Source organism: Danio rerio, chromosome 19 (assembly GCF_049306965.1).
Source record: "Danio rerio strain Tuebingen ecotype United States chromosome 19, GRCz12tu, whole genome shotgun sequence".
NCBI classification, from domain to species: Eukaryota; Metazoa; Chordata; class Actinopteri; order Cypriniformes; family Danionidae; genus Danio; species Danio rerio.
In genome coordinates this window covers 44,105,333-44,127,960 of record NC_133194.1, presented here as the reverse complement: position 1 = coordinate 44,127,960, position 22,628 = coordinate 44,105,333, and the positions used below count along the sequence as shown (strand labels likewise).

Genomic DNA, 22,628 nt, shown 5'->3' with positions numbered 1-22,628 from the left:
CCGGTGGAAGCGAGACTGCCAGACTGGCCAGGCAGAGTTGGAGCCTCAGTTGCGATACTGTCCTGGAGGGGCCAATGAAAGGCATTCTCACATAGGAAGAAAGCCCGGCTGACGGCCCCCCTCCTCATCTCCTGAGACTCCAGGCGCCACTGTGTAACTGCAGTCTCAGGTATGCTTCACGGACACTGAGAGATTCCCAGGCCTGGAAAGATCCTTCCACTTTATTCCAAAGAGTTCTCAGACAGTCATTTTGATTAGTAATTCACCATCTCTCTGGCACTATATGAAGCCAAAGTGGGATTCTCCTCATCTTCAGAACGTCTTGTATACACGCTGTTCTGTTGTTTAACCACGTAAGCTGGATTTGTCAGCACAAACGAGTACACTGTCATCATCCCATCTAAATGACTTCCTTTTGCTGTCTACTTGTATTTGGAGTTGGGATGTTCACAAAGTAATTTGAAAAATGGAATCTCGGTTGAAGTTTTCACCGTCTGTCAGCAAATTGGAGCCACAGGACAATTTTCATTGTGGTTTTGTGGTGTATGTGCTGTCATTTATCTAGACTACACAATGTTCCTGGCTGTGGCTGTCAAATGATTACAGAGATTTACCTTCATCTGAGGGACCTTTGATTATTTTGAAGCAGAATTTCACACTGTAAAACCCAATAAGTTAAGGTAACTCAAACCATTTGAGGAAACCGATAGGAACAAAACATTTAAGTTCAAAAACTAATCCTAATGAGTGCTGTGAACTTAATCTATTTGAGTAAATGAACCAATTTGAGCACAGTAAACTCCAATAAATGAAAAGAACTCAAACCAACTGAGTACTGTAAAACCCAATACGTTTTCACTGTAAAAAGTGATTAGTTACTTAAAGCGAGTACACTAACTGCCTTAAAAGCAACAAGTTGACTTTACAAAAATAATGTAAGTAAACTCATTGTAACTTGGAACTGTAAAGTTGACTTAATTTTTATATTCATGCTAATTGTACTTAATTTTTAAAGTCAACTAATCCCTTTTTACAGTATCAGACTAATTTAGCACGTCTGTTTTTAAATAATTACTGTAATTATCACAGTAATACATATTTGATGCTTCATTAAGTCTATAAATTACACTTATAGCCTGTATTAAGGTAATAAAACCCACTGGAGTCTGGAAGAGCAGATTTATGAAACTGTCATTGTCCTGTAGATACAGAAAAGTTGGGGGGAAAAAAACTAAATACAATAAATGGGAAAAAGTGATTAGTTTACTTTTATTTTTAAAAAGTAAGTACAATTTGCATAATTATAAAAATTAAGTCAAGTGCAGTTTCAAGTTACTATGGGTTTAAACATTGAGTTCAAAACTCTTTTCAAATGAGTAGAACTAACTTTCAGTAAATTTTGAGTCAACTACACTCATTTTGTGTGATCAAGTTGACTGTTGGGTTTCACAGTGTGGTTCCTGGAAAAAAAAGGGTAAATCTTTTAACTATTTCTTGCAAAAAGGATACATTATTATAATATCCGATATAATATTTAAAAATGAAATCTGATAAACATATAATTAAAATGTGAACACATCAATTATGATTAATCTATTTATTGAAAACATATAAATATAAATAATATTTATAATATTTTTCCATACAACGTGAAAATAATAATAAAATATAATAATAATAATAATAATAATAATAGGCTTAATTTTTAAATCAAATATTTAAATTGTTATAATATGGATTATATTATATTATATTTATTGCGTATTTCATTCATTCATTCATATTCTTAGTTCCTTTATTAATCAGAGGTCGCCACAGCGGAATGAATCACCAACTTATCCAGCATATGTTTTACGCAGCGGATCCCCTTGCAGCTGCAAGCCATCATAAGCTAAATTGGCGGTAGTACATGTGTGTGAATGGGAGTGTATAAGTGTTTCCCAGTGATGGGTTGCAGCTGTAAGCGCATCCGCTGCGTAAAGCATGTGCTGAATCAGTTGGCGGTTCGTTCCGCTGTTTTTTTTAATACACCAGTGATTACTTTCAAAGTAGCCTACATTTAATCTATAATTGTAATACTGCAAGCACGTTGATAATATTAGAAGACTACTATAAACCATATGGCTCATTCGGCGATATCTATTATATAAAGCTTTTTATATAAACACTTCAAACTGCTTGGCTTATAAAAAGGCAGTGAAGCCCTTGTGCATGTTAAAAAGCTTGGCGCAATCGGTAGCACGGTTTTGCGCATGCGCACCAGAACATTTCTCTCAGTTCATAACGTCGAGTGTCCACGCTGTTCACAGAAACACAACATGTCAGAAAAGAAGCAAACAGTGGATTTGGGGCTTTTGGAGGAGGATGATGAATTTGAGGAATTCCCAGCAGAGGGTAAGTGAACTGAAAATGAACAGAAATTAGCTTTTTTTTGCTCGTTTTAGAGATAATAAACATCCACGACAGGACAGTGACTCAGCTAGCACAGCTAACGTAGCATGCTAACTGACAAAACATTCTTTATACAGCAAATTGTTAACATATCGTGTTTTTTAAAGGAATCTAATAATTATAAATTGTTTATACGTTTTTAAATAATACATCTGAGCGTGTTCTAAGTTAGTCCACAGCCGTGGAAAAAAAACGTTTTAGTAGTTAGCATTTTAGCATCTCTGAAGCTAATGTTATACATTGTGTACACTTGTCATTTGCTCAATTTGAAGTCAATGACTGCTTTTGTTAAACGTATGTATGTTTAATGCTCTGTACAGTCTGTTCTGTGACTCTTATTTGTGCATTAACATTAAGTCAACATTGAAGCCCGTGTTAATCATCTTATTGAACTGAGCTGTTGTCTCATTCTCAGACTGGACGGGCCTGGATGAAGATGAGGATGCTCATGTTTGGGAAGATAACTGGGATGACGACAACGTAGAGGATGACTTTTCTAATCAGCTGAGGTAGGAGATGCATTATCAATGTATAAATTATGTATATGAAATACGGGGCATGCTTTATTGTTGCACTAAATAAGGAGTATACTAGTTTAATCTAACTTCACAGTATGCAATTCCTGGTAAACATTATGGTGTTCTAGTGTCTCTTATAATCTGCTAGCATATTAACTTTCTGTCAAGCCCACATTTTGTCTAAAGAATTTGGTGTGGTTAAACTAATTTAGAAGAAAACCCTCCCTAAGGGAACTAATAGTCCAATGGCTAACCGACATTCATGGTGGCCTCAAACCACATTCACAAACTTTACTATCTGTGAGGACTTGGCCCAAGTACATACAGGCATTTAATATGCTTACATAGATGTTTAAAAGTATAAAATATAAGAGTAAGTTGCTATGTTATATAGTTTATGCTTCCTATCAAGGTTATTATAATTAAACATTTAACTATATATAAAAAAATGTCACTCGAAAATCTGTAAAAAATAAATAAATAAACCTTTGGTATATCAGTTTGTTGCTAATGTAAAAAGTTTTGTACTAAATTTTGTATGTACTATAAGGAAAAACATAAGCTGGAATCTAAATAATAAAAATTAAATGGGGATATTTGTTAAAAAAAAAGTAATGTTGTAAATACAAAAAAAAAACTTTATATCAAATAAAATAAAAAGAGCTCAGTTATAAAAACATAAATATAACCTAATCTTTGAGAATACCTCAAATAGAAATTCAAATAAATTTATACCAGTTTTTAAAAGGTTGATTAAAACACATTTTTAGAATTTAAATTTTTTAAAAATGGAAATAGAAAATTGAAAATAAAATCTTATTAAAAACTAAAATTCTATATAAAATTACTAAAATCTAATTATAGTAAAGTAACTTTTTTTCTCGGTACATTAAATTAAATACATTATTTTCTCTTTCCTGATGCTTATAAATAAAGCCAGACATTTTTTGTTATTTCTGCGCAGAATTATTTTAAAAATCTGTGGATTTATGCATAATGATTTTAGTAAAACTGTAACAAAACTTAAAGTATGAAATAAAAAAAAGAATATTTTTTTAAACTTTTTTTTTTTAGTGCTTAAAATGCAAATTCATATATGTAGATCCATTTATTGGGTAAACAACACAAGTCTGTCATAAAATATCCAATAAAAGACAGAAATTATTACTTTAAAAATTGTATTGTGAATAAATCAAAAGACCAATTTTTTTATATTAGGTCAATATTATTACAGAAATTGATTAAAAAAACTAAATAAATATAAATTTACTCACATTTACACAAGTAAATAAATGGACTCAGTGGTGGAATAAAAATCTGTGGTAATCTGTGTGCACAGATTTCATATGGGCCTATATATAAGCAATAAATCTGTTGACATTTCTCACAAATTCCCCATTTGATTTCCAGCACTATAAAAACTAACAGTTATAAGGGCTGTGCGATTTATTTGAAATTAGCATTTAGTTATGTACAATATTTTTGGATTATTTCATTTCCCCCGCCCAGAGCAAATGCGAGATTGCCGTCTGTGTGTGAATTCTTACTATCTAATTGAGTGAGCACACTTTCTGCCCAATCAGAATTGAATAGAATTGAACTCTGCGAAACGCCCATGATAAAAAACAAAAACAGGAAAGCGCAGACAAGTGGGATAATGGTATCTGCTGTTTCAAAAGCAATAATGAATTAACATAAAAGAAAAACAGCATTTGTTAATATGCGAATGTTTTGGTTTCAAACTCGCAGACACTGAACCAAACCAGGTCATTTTTAAGAGCTGTTGCAGAATTGTTGCTATTACTTGCAGATTATTGAGCTGAAGCTTGACTACAAAATGAAATCACAAATCAAATTGCAATAGCAATATCTGTCAAAAAAACAAATCGCAATTAGATATTTTCCCCAAAACGCACAGCCCTAATAGTTATAAATGTGTAATGAGTGGATATTAGATAAAAGAATAAATGTTTTAAACATGATTACTGAAATATGTGAAAAATGTATTTTATTAAAGAAAAGTTCTTATTTGAAGCCATCTATATTTCTTTTATGAGTTATTGCAAATTTAACATTTTTTTCCGTTTCCTTTCATCTAGAGCGGAGCTTGAAAAACACGGATACAAGATGGAAACCTCATAACGGTGGATTACATAAGTTTAAAAAAATGGACTTTTTCCCAGATATGAATATTGTCACCTCGTTCTGTCAATAGAAATTGTGACTTCTCTCATTACTTCTGTAAGAAGCCTAGCGTTGTAAAAAGCGAGTCATTTAAAACCCGATATCATTGTTTCCCCCCCTTTCCTCTTATATAAAGATTGTGTTAATGATTGATAATAAAACAGGTTTTCCCTATTATGATTTCTTCTTTTTTAGCAGATTTACAAACAGAGCATTGATTGATTTGTAAATCAGTAAAGTCTGGTAAATATTTTCGGATGGTGAGCGGTGATGCAACTGCACACACATCCATAGAGGAGCTCAGAGTCGTGATCTGAAGCTGCTCTGCTGTGCCCTGACACTTCCCTTAAACCCATGGGGGCCTGGCAAGAGTCTCTGGTGGCGAGATTATCCAGTCAAGTGTTTGTCAGAGGCACGGAGGTGGTCACAGCATGAGGCCCCAGCCGGTCCTGCCTGGGCCTGCCCACTGCCGACCGGGCCCTGCTCTTTTGCTCCTCACAGCGAGGGCTCCCACAATGAACCAGAAGCCAATTTGCCCAGCCGCACTCCCTCCCAACCAAAAAAACGATTTCTCTGGATTTGTGGCTGTGAGTCCCGAGGACGTAATGAGCTGAAATCAATGCCAGTAAAGCATCTCCCACCGCAGAGGAACACATCATCATTTTGTTCATGTGTTAAAGCCTTGTGTTGCATATTTTCCACCTCCGCCTGAATTCAAAATATAATTTGTAAATGATTGGAATGATTATTTGTTTTGGATCCTAAATTGAGAAATGGCTATAATGTGAATTGCATTGGTTTGTTATCGCTCTAAATGCCCTTACGCTCCAATGACAATAAACCCAAAGCTTGGAAATTGTACGTTTACATGACTAAAATGAACTTCAAACCGAAGCATATTTTATTAGCAGGATGATCCCTGTTCTAATGTATCCACAAAAACAACTGAAATCTTGTTTTTTTACGTGCCTTTGTGAAGACTCATTATGCACCAGTTTTACCACTGACGTTTTGCTTGTCAAGTACATATTCCTGCCTATAGGCTGAAAAAGTAATGTGCATAAGCATGACATTATGGTTTTCACAAATAAGCCTTTCTTTGGGATGATAGACGTAAACAAATGAACAAAACATGGAGTTCTAATGGTGATTAACAATGGTGTCATGTCAATGTACCCTTATTTAACCTGTACTATAGCGTTAAAGATATATGACAGAGTTGGTGACAGGGGTGTAGTGGTTAGTGCGTCGACACATGCTTCCTGGTGCGCATGGTGACCCGAGTTAGATTCCTGCCTCGTGGTCCTATGCCGATTCTTCCTCTTTCTCTGCTCCCCATGCTTTCCTGTCAATAATCTGTACTGTCCTGTCCATTAAAGGTGAAATCCCAGAGGAAAAGAAAATAAAAAATTTATATATATATATATATATATATATATATATATATATATATATATATATATGGCAGAACAAAAAAAAAATTTAAATTGCTTCTAGGGGGTGTTATCATCACATTAGCTATGCTTCCATCCACAGATGTGAATTAAATTTATGTGCAAAAACTAAAATATTTCATAAAAGACGTGCGAATAAAGCAGTGTTTCCATCCAATGAGTCAAAGAGAACTAAATCGTCACTTCCTGATTAACTGGCGCCATATATCAAAAGTAAAAATAGAATTTAGGTAGGAGAAGCTGTGTGAATCTTTATTTAATAAATGACTTGTGCCTCAGATAACAATGCAGACACCAAATGCCTTCATTGCAAGGCGTGAGATGCGGAGCACAGACGCTCTTGATTCTGGAGGTGAGTGAAATAATAATATTAATAACCAAAACATTATTTCAGATGTTTTACAATGTGCTCAGCCTGCTGGTTTGTCCATTCGCCAACATTTTTAGCATCGCTTGATCTCATGTAACAAAATCGCATTTTTAAACCTTTTTAATGCGCACACTGGAATTTGTTCGGTAAGTGTTTCCATCGTAGTTTCATCCTTTTCTTATCGAATAAAACGTTTTTCCTACTTAATGTAAAATTGATTTACATCTTGGCGTTTCCATTAACAGTTTTTTTTTGATGTGCATATCCAAAATGCATAGAAAAATAAGTGGAAGGAAACAGCCACTGTTTTCAAAAAAGTTAATGCATCTCGCTATTAAGTCAGTTCTGCATTTAAATATTCATTGGTCTTAAATTGCAATCTTTTAAAACGGGTTCAAAGTACAAGGGTTTTAAAACCAAGCCATTTTCGTCTTCGTGCTAACAAAAATTAGATTTTGGTGAAAACAGTAATGTTGTGCATATTATACGCTGAGATTATAGACATTCAGACATTCTTTACAACCAAAACAAAAGAGATTCTGTAAAAATACTTGACCAAGTAGTACTTCTGACAGGGACTCCCAAGTATGAGCACATATATAGTCTTAATCAGATTAAGGCTAATAATTCCATTACTGATGTCTATGTAAACATTGTCATTTGACATGGCCAAAGATTGACCTTGAACAACAGTATTTACTTCTTTATCATTTTGACATTTCCATATTTACTTGAAATTTTTAGTACATCGTTGTAAGCACCCTGAGTACAATCTTCATGTGATCAGCAATAATAAAATCCAGCCTGCATTAAAGTGGCAGTCAAAAAACTAAAACAGGACAATAGCCTATCACGTGTTGGTGTGGATGCTCATATAGTTATCGTCATCACTTTTGAACGCCTATAAAACGTCCTGCATCTACTTGCTCTGTGTGTTTAATAGATTTTGAGTTGTTGATTTTTGACTTTAATGACCTGATGTCAAATTTATGATTACATCCTCTTTTTTGACATCAGGGACACCCACATCTTGCAGGCGCGCACAAATCATAACATGTAAATCCACCCATGCCCTTCAAAATAAGTGCTCTGCGCTGGATCATTATTTTAATTGTTGGAGAGTCATCGAGGTGTGAAAATCACTAAGTGAGAGCAACAGTGGAGATTCCAGGGCCATTTTGTTTGTGCCTGAAGGCGGAAGATCGGCCTCTTGTGTTTGAGAAAGGTGGGTCTTTTTGTGGCTTCCCCAAAAGTCAGCTTCTCCGTTCGTGAGGATGATTACGCAGGCACAATCTTTAGACCTGTATAGTATTTTCCGCTGTATTATTTCTTTTGTCCTATTTGCAATTGCTTGTGTATTTGGATTTGAATCGTGTCAACAGGTCACTCGTCCTGATCTTAAATCAATGATGATGAATCTTAAAAACTCAATGCTAAATTGTATAAATCAGTCAGGAGGAAAGATTAATGCATTAAAGCGTATACTATATTAATATGTTTAGTAATTTTGACTTCTATGCAGTAGTCATCAATGTCTATATATAATACTTTTGGAAGGAAATATGCTGTATATATTTCAGCAAAATTTAAATGCTAATATTGGAAACTTCTGTTATCACATTTTGGAACAGATGGCCTGCTTATTTATTTTAGAAAGTATTAATTATTTTTTCATATTTAACATTTATAAAAATATATAATATGGTCAAGGCCGAAATTATTTATATCCCAGGGGTATGAATAATTTCATGCTTGACTATATGTACTCACACACACACTCACACATTCATACAGTTGAAGTCAGAATTATAAGCCCCCTGTTTATTTTTTCCCCTATTTCTCATTAACAGAGAGAGGATTTTTTTTCAACACATTTCTAAACATAATAGTTTTAATAACTCCTCTCTAATAACTAATTTATTTTATCTTTGCTAAGATGACAGTAAATAATATTTGACTACATATTTTTCAAGACACTTCTATACAGCTTAAAGTGACTTTTAAAGGCTTAACTACAACTTGGCAGGTTTGGTTAATTGGACATGGTATTGTATAATGATGGTTTGTATCGTTATTTTTTTGTATTTTTGTTGGTCAGTTATCTACAAAATAAATAAAAAAAAATGTTAGGTGAAGTGGGGTGCAAATAATACTTTTTGGTCTTAAGGGAATTATGTTACATTCAAGTAGGCCTTTTATAACATAAAATACAGTATTTATGACAAATTTCTTTATAACTGAGTTATGAATTAAAGTATCGCAATACTACTACTTCAGCTGGCATTGTTGGGCAGTAGCTACTAGCTTAACTAAATTTCTCAGTAGCTTGGTGGTAGTGCTACTTTCTAAATCAAATAGCTTTTCTGTAGCAAACTTTTATTTTTAGCAAGTAGCGCAGTAGCGTCCACACAACCTACATTTAGTGATCACTGATCAATAAGTGACAGCACTGACATTTACAGAGCTGTGAGGCCGGTGTCTAGCGGATGAAAGTAAATCTATATGATGGCAAGAATGACGACCTCTTCTTCCTGTTTTATATATATAAAACTTCTTCTTCTTCCTGTTTTATATATATATATATATATATATATATATATATATATATATATATATATATATATATATATATATATATATATATATATATTTATATATATATATATATATATATATATATATATATATATTTATATATATATATATATATATATATATATTTATATATTAGTTTACTGTAGTAAAGGCTAAATTATTATTAGCTCATGATAGCTACTAGTATAAAAGCTAATAATGATACTACTTTTTTATTGTAGAGAGTTGTAAACACTATCTATCTATCTATCTATCTATCTATCTATCTATCTATCTATCTATCTATCTATCTATCTATCTATCTATCTATCTATCTATCTATCTATCTATCTATCTATCTATCTATCTATCTATCCATCCATCCATCCATCCATCCATCCATCCATCCATCCATCCATCCATCCATCCATCCATCCATCCATCCATCCATCCATCCATCCATCCATCTATCTATAATGCTTATTGCTAAGTATTTCCCTTTACTATGAATTACTTGTATTTTAAGCATACTCAGTATTTTATACTAGTATTTTTGTATACTAAGTATTTTAATTGTGTAACACCTGGTTTTATTGGATTTTTTGTTTTATCTGTTACATACTATAATGTGTTTATCTTTATCTGGAATGAACCATTCTGCCTCATATGTTTCACTGACAGTTTTATTGATCACTAACATATGATTGACCTGGATTTAAGTTGTTTCGATTTAAAAGTGAAAATTGTAAAAATAGCTTAGATGTAGCTAAGCTACTTTTGCCATGTAGCATTTAGCTTAGCTTGCTACATTTCCAAGAGGGTAACTTTAGTGTAGTTAAGCTACATTTTAAGTAGAGTAGCTAATAGCTTAGCTCACTACATTTTTCAAGTAGCTTGCCCAACACTGTCAGCTGGTATATTATCGTAAGATTAATTAATGTTATCACAACGACCCTAAATATATATATATATATATATATATATATATATATATATATATATATATATATATATATATATATATATATATATATATATAYAYATATATATATATATATATATATATATATATATATATATATATATATATATATACACACACACACACACAAACATAACCACGAAGATAGATAAACAATAAAAAAATGAATAAAACATGCTATATTTTAAAATTATAAATATATCTGGGGAAAAATATTAGAGTAAATTAAACATCCTATCACAACTTGCTTTGTGTGATCCAGGCCAGCTCATGATGCAGGCTTCTCTAGTGATAACCTCTGCATATTTGTTTGCCGTGTGGCTCTGGGGGTCTGTGAGCGCAGTGAGCATCTCCAGCATGAGCCAGGAGAAGACAGGGGGCCGTCGAGCAGCGAGCGCAGCTGCTGCAATAATAGGCCTAATTGCACGTTTCTTTTGTGGGTCTGAAATTAGTGGCAGAGCGCAGCTACAATGCCCAAACCTTGAGCAGAAAAAAAAATGACTCACAGGGGCAACTGTTCAGCAGCACCACCCACAACTCCCTGTCCCACACCTGCACTCACCCTCGCTAAAGTAAACACACATAATAAGGTGTAATTACTTCAAAAAATAATAACGAGAGCCCTCCATGTGACAATGGCTGGCCTGTTTATTGAGGGTGGAAAATAACTTCTGAAGACACAGATGAGGGTTTCCCCCATTGAGGGACGCTCTAAGAGGACATGTGCACGGGTGTAAGTGAGTGTGTTAACCTCATTTCTCTCTATATGTGTTTCTTTGTCTGTCTTTCTTCTTACACTGTATGGACGGTGGCACTAAAAAGGCACTCATGGTGGTTTTAGCTGTTGCATTTGATTTTCTGTGATGTTCATTTGGCTGTGGATTTTAATAGTGTATGGTAGAATAGTGTTGGTTCAGGATACTGCTGCGTCACTATAATGTTTTTGTATCTACAGTTGAAGTCAGAATTATTAGCCCCCCTGTTTATTTTTTCCCCCTAATTTCTGTTTAACGGAGAGCAGATTTTTTTCAACATATTTCTAAACATAATAGTTTTAATAACTCATTTCTAATAACTGATTTATTTTATCTTTGCAATGATGACAGTAAATAATATTTTACAAGATATTTTTCAAGACACTTCTATACAGCTTAAAGTGACATTTAAAGGCTTAACTAGGTTAATTAGGTTAACTAGGCAGTTTGTTCTGTAGACTATCGAAAAATATATAGCTTAGAGGGGTTAATAATTTTGACCTTAAAATGTTTTTAAATAAATTAATAACTGCCTTTATTCTAGCCGAAATAAAACACATAAGACTTTCTCCAGAAGAAAAAATATTATCAGACATACTGTGAACATTTCCTTGCCCTGTTATATCATACAAATACAAAGAAACATAAAAAAAAATAACAATATAGTCAGGTACTGGTAGGTGCATTTGTGTGTGTGCGTGGTTGTGTGTGTGTGCATGTGCGACTCTACACCATAACTTTTCAATCCAGATGGACGGGGCAACCATTACTGCATCCAAAATGGTGAAAAGCCTTGGAGTAACGATTGATGACCAACTAAACTTCTCTGACCACATCTCTAGAACTGCTCGATCGTGCAGATTCACACTCTATAACATCAGAAAGATCCGACCCTTCTTATCTGAACATGCAGCTCAACTCCTTGTTCAAGCTCTTGTTCTCTCCAAACTGGATTACTGTAACTCTCTACTAGCTGGGCTTCCAGCTAACTCTATCAAGCCTCTTCAACTGCTCCAGAATGCAGCAGCACGAGTGGTCTTCAATGAACCTAAACGAGCACATGTCACTCCGCTGCTAGTCCGTTTGCACTGGCTGCCAGTTGTTGCTCGCATCAAATTCAAAGCTCTGATGTTTGCCTACAAAGTGACTTCTGGCCTTGCTCCTTCTTATCTGCTCTCGCTTCTGCAGATCTATGTGCCCTCCAGAAACTTGCGTTCTGTGAATGAACGTCGCCTCGTGGTTCCATCCTAAAGGGGTAAGAAATCACTTTCGCGAACGCTCACGCTCAATCTGCCCAGTTGGTGGAATGAACTCCCTAACTGCATCAGAACAGCAGAGTTACTCGCTACTTTCAAGAAACGACTAAAAACTCAACTATTTAGTCTCCACTACACTTCCTAATCTGTAATTGCCTCTCTGAATATCACACTAACTGTACAAAAAAAAATATATACTAATACTACTAATACTTCCCTTCTTAGACTTTACAGACCTGAAACTTGCTTATAGCACTTATTCATTGTTGCTCTTGGTTGTGTAAGTTGCTTCCTTGTCCTCATTTGTAAGTCGCTTTGGATAAAAGCGTCTGCTAAATGACTAAATGTAAATGTAAATGTAAAATGTAAAGGTAACTTGGTGGACAGGTCAGAGTACATACATAAGGGACAAGAAAAGTCAATAAATGAAGCAAGTATTGCAGATATAAGTAAAACAGAATGAAACAGTGGTAAGGAGTAACAACAATGCTTAGTAATTTAATGACAGTAAAATGAAAGAAAGGACAACAGTAATAATAACTGACAATAATAAAAAATCACAAGTACTACACCAACTACTACTACTACAGAAAGTTACTAATATTACAACTACTACTGCTTCTACTACAGCCACAACCACGACTATTACTACTACAATGTCTACTAATACTGATACTACTACAACAATGACTACCACTACTGATTCTACTACAGCATCTCCTACAACTAATACAACAACGTCTACTACTACTACTACCGCAATCACTGCTACTACAACATCTACATCAACAACATCTACTACTGGTACTACTACACCAACTACGACTACTACTACTACGACACCTTTACTACTTCTGCTACCACTATACCAACGACATGAACTACTACAGGAGCTACTACAACTACTACTTTAATAATCACAACTACAATCGATACTACTACAATGACTACTACTACTACAACTATAACAACAACTACATCAACCTTTATATATATGGGCAAAGCAGTGGCGCAGGGCTCAGTTGGCGTTTCTGTGTGGAGTCTGCATATTCTCCCTGTGTTCGCGTGGGTTTCTTCCGGGTGCTCCGGTTTCCTCCACAGTCCAAAAAATGTGGTACAGGTGAATTGGGTTGGCTAAATTGTCGGTAGTGTATGATTGTGTGTGAATGAGTGTTTGTGGATGTTTTCCAGAGATGGGTTGCAGCTGGAAGGGCATCCGCTGCGTAAAAACATGCTGGATAAGTTGGCGGTTCATTCTGCTGTGGCAACCCCAGAATAATAAAGGGACTAAGCCGACAAGAAAATGAATGAATGAATATGAATATATATATATATATATATATATATATATATATATATATATATATATATATATATATATATATATATAGAGTTTAAAAGAACAGAAAAAATTACATATTAAGAGACAGCAAGTTCTGTCATCACAACACAACAAAAGTGTAAATTACATCAAACATTACATACTATGAAGTCTTTAAAGTGATCTCTGCTTGATTGCTATTGCTAACCTAACTTCAAAAAAGACTTTAAATAAGAAAATAAGGTGCTTTAATAACACTTAAAATACTTCTGCTGTCTTACTAAAATTCCAGAAATGCTCTAAGTGGTTTGTTTAAAATGTGAAAAGGTTTTATTTATTTGTTTATTTATCGAGTTCCCCACTGAGTCCCTAAATCATCTTCAAGCTCAGCGATACCCAGCAATTACAGGTTGTTTTTATCCATCAGTCCCGCAATCACATTTTAAGCATGCCTAACATATCAAGGCAACTCAGCGCACTTAATAACCCTGGACGGTCAGGAGGAAAAGCACATCAAGACTTGTTGGGGCAATTAAGCACTCTTGATGTTATCCTCGCTAGTGAATTATCAGAGCTCTGATAATTGTTATTAATTAATCATCTCATTCGCTCAAGCTCTCTCATTTTCACAATAACTGTAAGGTAGACTCTTAATAACCTTTCAGGTGTGAAGTTCACCTTATCTTTCCCCCTCAAATCATTCATGTTTTTTAAACAGCACTTAAAAGCAGAAATACAATTTATGCTGTGAATAACAGAGTATGAAAAGTTCAAATTGATGTGTCTATATATATATATATATATATATATATATATATATATATATATATATATATATATATATATATATATATATATACAATGTTAACAAACATTTGGACAATTCTTGGGTAATTCTTTAACTACGGGCACTTTTATGTCCTTTGATCATATATCAAAAAATATATAATTTTGTTCAAATGTATTTTTCATTGTCAAAATAACAATAAAACCTACTTTAAAAAAACTAGCTTTTTATTATATGTTTTTCATATTATTCAACCGCCTTCTAGGTGTCAAAATCACTGTTTTCACCTTGTCACACACCCAGCGTTTTAAACTTCAAAAAAAAAAAAAAAAAAAAAAAAAAAATATATATATATATATATATATATATATATATATATATAATATTATTTATCTGGTATCTATTACTGTATCTTAATTAAGCACTAGTAAAATAATTTAAATATTATAGTTATTATAAATATTTATAGTTATTAATGTGAGACTATTATCAATATTATTTTTTAAACAAAAAATAGCTGTCGCACAGTATCAGTGTAATTTCTGCCACAACACTGTTATGTTGCTTTAAAAAGTTTGTGTGAAGGATTATTTAGGTGGTTTCTATGAGAATGAATAGTGACATCTGAGAACATCTTCAAGATGAAGGTAATTTACATTTTTATCAACAACACCACATTGAAAAATCAAGGTAACTAAATTAAATTTTTGTCATTTTCTCTTAACTTATGAGTTATGTGCTTGAAATAAAATGTATTTATTTTTTTGTTTTATTTCTTCTGAATGTAAATTAAAATGTTGCCATTGTAAGCTTTACATTTTAAAAGTGTTTTCTTTTATATTTATTTTATTTGTCATAAAAACATCTGAAAATATTATGACCATTAGAGCAAGTAAAACTATACTGTTTACTAAAATTTTGCCAATTATTAGGATTGTTTAGGCACGTCATTAATTTGCCAGGTACCATCATGCGATCTATCAACAGCTATGTTGGTCCTGGAACATCATTTTTGTTTGAAAATGTAATCCATCCTATTACCCACCCCTAAACCCAACCATAACTGTAAATTATTCCCAAAATCAGCGGAAATAACAATCATGTAGAAGTGCATTATCCTAACATGAGCCTAAAATTAAACGGTAAACGTATCTCTTAATTCTGATTGGCTGATTGGAATGTTGTTCCAGTATCAACACAGATGCTAACCCAGGACATGTCCTATAGGTAAAATCTGGTTGCCGATTGTTTAGCTAGTTAATCATGCAGAGTATTGTTGTTTAATTATATTAAAATCAAATATGATAACACCAGCGACCATTTCAAATAAAATTAATTCCATTTTAGCAAAATAATTGAATGATTTTTTCAATTATACAATATTACACAAAAATGTTTTAGCTGCTTGTTAAACCTACTTATTTAAAATGAGCTGAAATAACACAGTTCTTTGGGGAACTTAATTGTTTTATGTTCTATCCACTTAAATTATGTCATGATAACTTAATCGATTTGTGTTGGGACAACATGAGTTAATTGCGTAAACCCTGCATTTTTTAGTATATGACCACCGTCTCCAAAATACTATGATCACATCCCAAATCTGACTTTGACAATGAAATAAATAAGGAGGATGCACTGGAAGCTGAGCGGAGCTTCGACAGTGTCATGAAATGCGGAGTGCAACTGTAAAATCTGGAAAAATGCAGCTTTGGGGTTTGAGAGCCTGGGAGGCCTGGCGGAGGCACAGGCTTATAGCACGAGCTCAACACGGAAACAATTTATCATGTGTGAGCGGCTGTCTGTTCACAAGACAACAACAATGCTCAAAATCTCACCCTCAGGCAGGACACAAATCCAGCAAACTGCTCAGGCATGTGGACCATTTCTATCTGTTACACTTACACACGCACACACACACACACACACATGCACGCACACACGCGCACACACACACACACATAGGTGATTAACATGCTGTCAAGCACATTTTAATTTTCACTATGCATCCTGATAGAAATATGCACTGAAAACACCCCCTCCTTTTTCAATATTCAATAATTCAGTCCTTTCACAGCTAATTCTTCATACACAGCAAATTAATGACCCATTCATGTTGTCTTTTCTCCTTCTAAATACAGGATGGGAAAACCAAAATCTTACATTTGTCAACCTCCTTCCAAAAGCGTTTCTTTTTATTCAACTTTGGGAAATGCAGTCATCATTTAGTCATCTTTAATTTAACCGTTTGTCCTCTGAGTGGCAAACTTCCTTAAAATGAGCCAAAGCAGGCAACGCCTACTGAAATGAAATGGAAAATGTGCAGTTTTTATTTCGTGCCGCCGTGTTTGGGATTGGGAAATGAAAGAAACACATAAGCAAACAAAGAGCTGGTGTGTGTTTCATGATGGAGTGTCTGGTGGCCATCATGCAGCTCGTCGAAATTGGGACTGACACACATGTTTCTCCCTGTTCTGTCATGGCTAGAGAGAGAGAGAGAGAAAGAGAGAGAGAGAAAGAGAGAGAAAGAGAGAGAGAGCTTTGAATCATGGTGCATTGTAAGAGTTACAGATCCTCTGATTAACGGGGGTGTGTGTGTGGAATCGCACTCGTTTTTCAGTTTGCCTCATGACTGTGAAGAATGCATCATTTAACAGGAAGTGCACCCCAAAATTAAACTTTTGGCAATTTTTACTCACCCTAGTGTTTTGATGACCTTCATTCAGTTTTTTTTTTTTACACAAAATGACATTAACATTTGTAGCTTACTGAAAGCAAGTGTCCACAAAATGGCAGAGAATATCGACTAGCATAGCTTTTTTTGTGATACAGCTGAACACTACGTTACACTTATCAACGTATTGGCACATTATAAGTGTTTTGAGTATTTATGATGGGGTTTAATGAAAACTAAACCAACATTTAATGTATTATTGAACAAAATACTTATCATATTTTTTTTCAATAGCCATGGACCATAAAACCATTTTTTTTTCAGCAGGGCTAATGGCCGAAAAATGGTCGAATTCGGTATTTTCATCATGTTGTACATTAAAATTAGGTTTGTTTTTCTCCTACCCCAGTCCACTTAGAACTGGCTTGTGTTTTGGCTTTATTTTTTTAAAGCTAAAGTGTGTGGAATCGGGGCGAGGCAGTGGCGCAGTAGGTAGTGCTGTCGCCTCACAGCAAGAAGGTCGCTGGTTCGAACCTCGGCTCAGTTGGTGTTTCTGTGTGGAGTTTGCATGTTCTCACTGCCTTCGCGTGGGTTTCCTCTGGCTGCTCTGGTTTCCCCCACAGTCCAAAGACATGCATTACAGGTGAATTGGGTAAGCTAAATTGTCCGTAGTGTGGATGTTTCCCAGAGATGGGTTGCGGCTGGAAGGGGATCAGCTGCATAAAATAAACTTGCTGGATAAGTTGTTGGTTTATTCTGCTGTGGCAACCTCGGATTAATAAAGGGACTAAGCCGACAAGAAAATGAATGAATGAGTGGAATCGCACTCGTTTTTCAGTTTGCCTCATGACTGTGAAGAATGCGTCATTAAGTGATGTTTATCTACCTGAGCTCAAACTCCCCTCTTGCCTTGCAAACGGAAGGGGAGCCCCAGGCTCGAGGATCTTATGAGCTGAGGGCTCTCTCCCTGGACAGCATGCCAAACAAGCTTTAAAATCAATCACCAGCTAAGTGTGTGAACTCTTAAAACGAGTAGTGTACCCCCCAAAATTAAACCTTAGGTATTTTTACTCACCCTAGTATTTTGATCACGTTTTGTTTTTAATAGCACAAAATTAAATTTTATCTTACTGGAAGCTAGCGACTAGCATAGCTTTTTTGTGTTACAAAATGGCTCCATGAGACCCCGTATAGGCGCATTCTATGTGTTTTGAGCCTATAAGATGGGGTTTAATGAAAAACAAATCAACATTTAATAGAAATTAACTTAATAATAAAATACTTACCGGTTGTCGATAGCATTATTCAAACTGCAACTGGTTGTCAGCTGACCGTCAGAATGACAGTTGACCGCAACAAAACAACAGGCAGGCTATTTACCACAATAAACTAAAGAACACGTGTTTAAGGTCAATTATTGTCACATATTTAAATTTCTTACAATTTGTCAGTGTTAAATGGCGCTAATCCAGTTTCGTGAACTTCCTCCCTGGTGAAAAAACCCACTTAAACCAACTTAAGCTGGACCAGCTAAAACCAGTTTTTTTTTCAGCAGGGCTAACGGCCGAAAAATGGTCAAATTTAGTATTTTCATTAAGTTGTAGGCTACATTAAAATCAGGTTTGTTTTTCTACGAAATCCTAACCCCTGTACAATTGGAACTGGCTTTTGCTGATATTTTTCTTTTTCAAAGCTGAAGTGTGTGGAATCTCACTTGTTTTTCAGTTTGCCTTATGACTGTGAAGAATGCGTCATTAAATGGTAGTGTACCCTAAAAATCAACTTTTGCCATGTTTTACTCACCCTAATGTTTTGATGATTTTTTTTCTTGTTTGTATCACAAAATTACATTAAAATCTTTAGCTTACTTGAAGCACGTGTCCACAAAGTGAAGTTTATTTATAAACTAATTTGAGAGGATGACATGTTTATGATTGCTTGCAGCCGGTCCCGCATTATTTAATTTATGATTCACCAATCACGATACCTAGGCCACTATAAATACTCTAAGTTCCATATGACAGCCATCTTCATTATGAAAAATCCTCCCTTCCACGCCTACTCCTCCTCCTTTCCTAGATGGGTGGTATGGTGGCCCAGTGGTTAGCACTGTTGCCTCACAGCAAGAACGTCTCTGGGTTTAGTCCTTGCCAAGCCAGCCAACGTTTCAGAGCAGAGTTTACACATTCTCCCCGTGCTCACATGGATTTCCCCTTAGGTTCCCCGGTTTCCTCCCACCGTCCAAAAACATGCAACTTAAGTTAATTGACTAATCCAAATTGGCACTATAGACATGCTCCTAGTAAGTAGTTATCTCTGAAGAGCAATCACTATCTGTTCATTAGCTACTACAGCAGAGGAGTTCTCGAGATCTACCAGAGCTCAAACTCCCCTCTCGCCTTGCAAAAGGGAGGCGAGCCCCGGACTCGAGGAGCTTATGAGCCTGGGGATCTCTCCCGGGACAGCACATCAAACATGCTTTATAATCAATCATCAGCTAAGTGTGAACTCTTGAAACGGCAGAGAATATCGACTAGCATAGCTTTTTTGTGACACAGAATGGCACCATGCATGTATCAGCGTATTATTAATGCTTTGAGTCTATATGATAGGGTTTGGTGAAAAACAACCGATATTTAATCTATGATTTAATACAATACTTGTTTGTGATATGTTCAGACTGGAACTCAGGTGACCATCAGAATGACAATTGACCGCAAAAAAACAACAGGCAGGCTATTTACCACAACTGAAGAAGATATGTTTTAAGTCAACTATTGTCACATATTTAAATTTCTCACAATTTGTCAGTGTAAAATGGTGCTAATCCAGTGAACTCACATTATGCTATAAAAAGGGTTACATTCATTTTCATTGTACATTAAAATTAGGTTTGTTTTTTTCCACAAACTCCTATCCCAAAACAATTGAGACAGCTGGCTTGTGTTGGGGATTTTTGTTTCATTTTTTTTGCAAAGCTATAAAAACTATTTCTGGATTTAGTGCTGCTAAACTAAACATTAAGAGCAAAATCTGATAAAAAGTCTTGTTTTAAAATTTTGACAATTAAGACCAATGGTTTTTACAGTCTCGTTTTATTATTCCATAATTCAGAGCACTGTCGCCTCGAAGCAAGAAGGTAACTGGTTCGATTCCCGGCTGGACCAGGAGGCCTTTCTGTGTGGAGTTTGCATGTTCTTCTCATATTCGTGTGGGTTTCCTCCAGTCCAAAGGCATGCTGTAAATAAAATAAATGTAAATTGGATTTGCTGTAGTGAGTGTGTGTGAATGAGAAAGTGTATAGGTGTTTCCCAGCCCTGGGAATTCACAAGGATGCCCTTCCAGTCGCATAAAACAAATGCCCGTGTAATTGACTAAGCCAAAAGAAAGTGAGTGAGTGTTGTCTAATCAGGACAGTTATGCAGTCCCTCCAAGATTTTACGTGACGTTTTTGTATGTGGCCTAACATTACTTTTTTTTAGACTATTATTTGCTTCAATTTTTGTGTTTTGCTGGGAATATGAATGAGTTTTCTTTTCATTAGACTTAAAAAAATAAAACACTTTGGTTTCTATCTAATTATTAAAAGATTTTCTCTATTTTTCTGCATTGGCTTATCTCTTTAGTCTATATAATAACACTTTTTGTCCTCTCATCTTACAGGGTCCCATCAGTTCTGACTGAACAGTGAACAGGATTGTTCGTTTTTGTCTGAAATGGATTGAGTGACATGTAATTTGATGCATCCTTGGTGATTTTTGTTTTGTATTTTGCAAAAGCCAGTCTGTAGCCATGAGAACCGCAGTATGCAGTGTCTTTGTCCCACTTCCAAAATGCAGATGTCGAAATAAAAACAAGAGAGCTCTCTGTTGATGATTATCCATTTATCCCAGAGATAAGTCTCCCAAATATCATGTCAAATGTTTTGACTGTATGGAACTTCATCATTGGCTGTTATTTCTGTGTTTTGTGTATCATTAATATTGGATATATATTTTTACTGTTGTATATTTGATTGTGTTGTGTTCTGATTTGATTTCATATTTATTTATGCGACACTAAAAGTAGACAGTTTTCTTTTTAAATATATATTAAGATATATACTACCTGTTAAAATTTAGGGTCATTGTGATTTTTAAATGTTTTAAAATAAGCTTCTCCTGCTCACCAAGGCTGCATTTATTTAATGAAAAATACAGTACAAATTGTAAAATTGTGTAGTGTTGTTGTGCTATAGAATAACTGTTTAAAAGTAGTTTATAATGGAATCTAATCATTTATTCCAGTGATTTCAAAGATTAATTTTCAGGTTTATTACTCCAGTCTTTAGCTACATGATCCTTCAGAAATCCTTCAGAGAACCTTCACTGTAATATTAATTATTATTATTTTTATTGTTATTATTAATATTATTATTATTAATGATAATGGTAATAAAAGCAATAATGACTGGAGTAATAATTTGAAACTACATTCGATAAAAAAGCAGTTATTTAAAATTGTATCAATTTTTTTTATGAATAATTTTCTTTAAAAAAAAAACATTTAAAAAAATTAAACTGACCACAAAATTTTGACCGGTAGTGAATATTTCTGTGATGGCAATACTGTCACATGTAGAAATCATTCTAATGATATCAATACATTAAAAACAGTTTTTAGAATTTTTGATTTCTAAAAATGTCAACAGATGTCAAATTTATTTGAAAAAGAAATGGTATAAAATCAATGATGAGGATGATTATTAAACTGTATAATATGTATTCTTTTTTTTTTAGAATTATTCTATTTAATTAGATTTTAAATATTTCTGACCCCTAATATTTGTGTGTAGATTTTTTCAAGTAAATACAATTAAAAATAGGAATTCTTATATTAATTTTTAAATTAGTTTAAAGTCCTATTGACCCTAAACATTTAAATTGAAAAGTAAAGAATAATAACTATAGATGTAAGGCAAGACAAGGCAAGTTTTTTATATAGCACATTTCATGCACAATGGTAATTCAAAGTGGTTCACGTAAACAGAAATAAAAGAAACGAGTATAAGTAAATAAAAACAGAATAAAAAAACAGATTAAATATGTTAAAACATGTTATAAAAGAATGAAAAGAAGCACAGTGCTCATTCAGTAAAGGCAACAGATGTGCTTTCAGTCTTGATTTGAACGTGCCTAGTGTTGGAGCACATCTGATCATTTCTGGAAGCTGATTCCAGCAGCGGGGCGCTGTTAGTAGCTGAAAGCCGATTCACCCTGCTTTGGCTGAACTCTTGGAATTTCTACTTGACCCTAAAGATCTG

The 22,628-nt window shown here is 34.3% G+C and overlaps 2 protein-coding genes across 2 annotated transcripts in view; both read left to right on the top strand.

Annotated features, from left to right (window-relative positions):
* Window positions 1-22,628, top strand: part of trioa (trio Rho guanine nucleotide exchange factor a) — a 784,286-nt gene that overhangs the window by 715,958 nt on the left and 45,700 nt on the right. The gene's annotated exons all lie outside the window — the stretch shown is intronic.
* On the top strand, window positions 1,959-6,012 carry sem1 (SEM1 26S proteasome subunit). Its single transcript, NM_199593.3, has 3 exons — window positions 1,959-2,394; window positions 2,867-2,960; window positions 5,069-6,012. Exons 1-3 carry the CDS (start codon window positions 2,319-2,321, stop codon window positions 5,109-5,111), a joined length of 213 nt encoding a protein of 70 aa, NP_955887.1. The 5' UTR covers window positions 1,959-2,318; the 3' UTR covers window positions 5,112-6,012.

Bases quoted from the DNA above. Each gene is read 5' to 3' on its own strand.
- sem1 (NM_199593.3), top strand. From the start codon at position 2,319: ATGTCAGAAAAGAAGCAAACAGTGGATTTGGGGCTTTTGGAGGAGGAT. The intron at 2,395-2,866 runs GTAAGTGAACTG...TCTCATTCTCAG, and splicing joins TGAGGAATTCCCAGCAGAGG to ACTGGACGGGCCTGGATGAA. The intron at 2,961-5,068 runs GTAGGAGATGCA...CCTTTCATCTAG, and splicing joins GACTTTTCTAATCAGCTGAG to AGCGGAGCTTGAAAAACACG.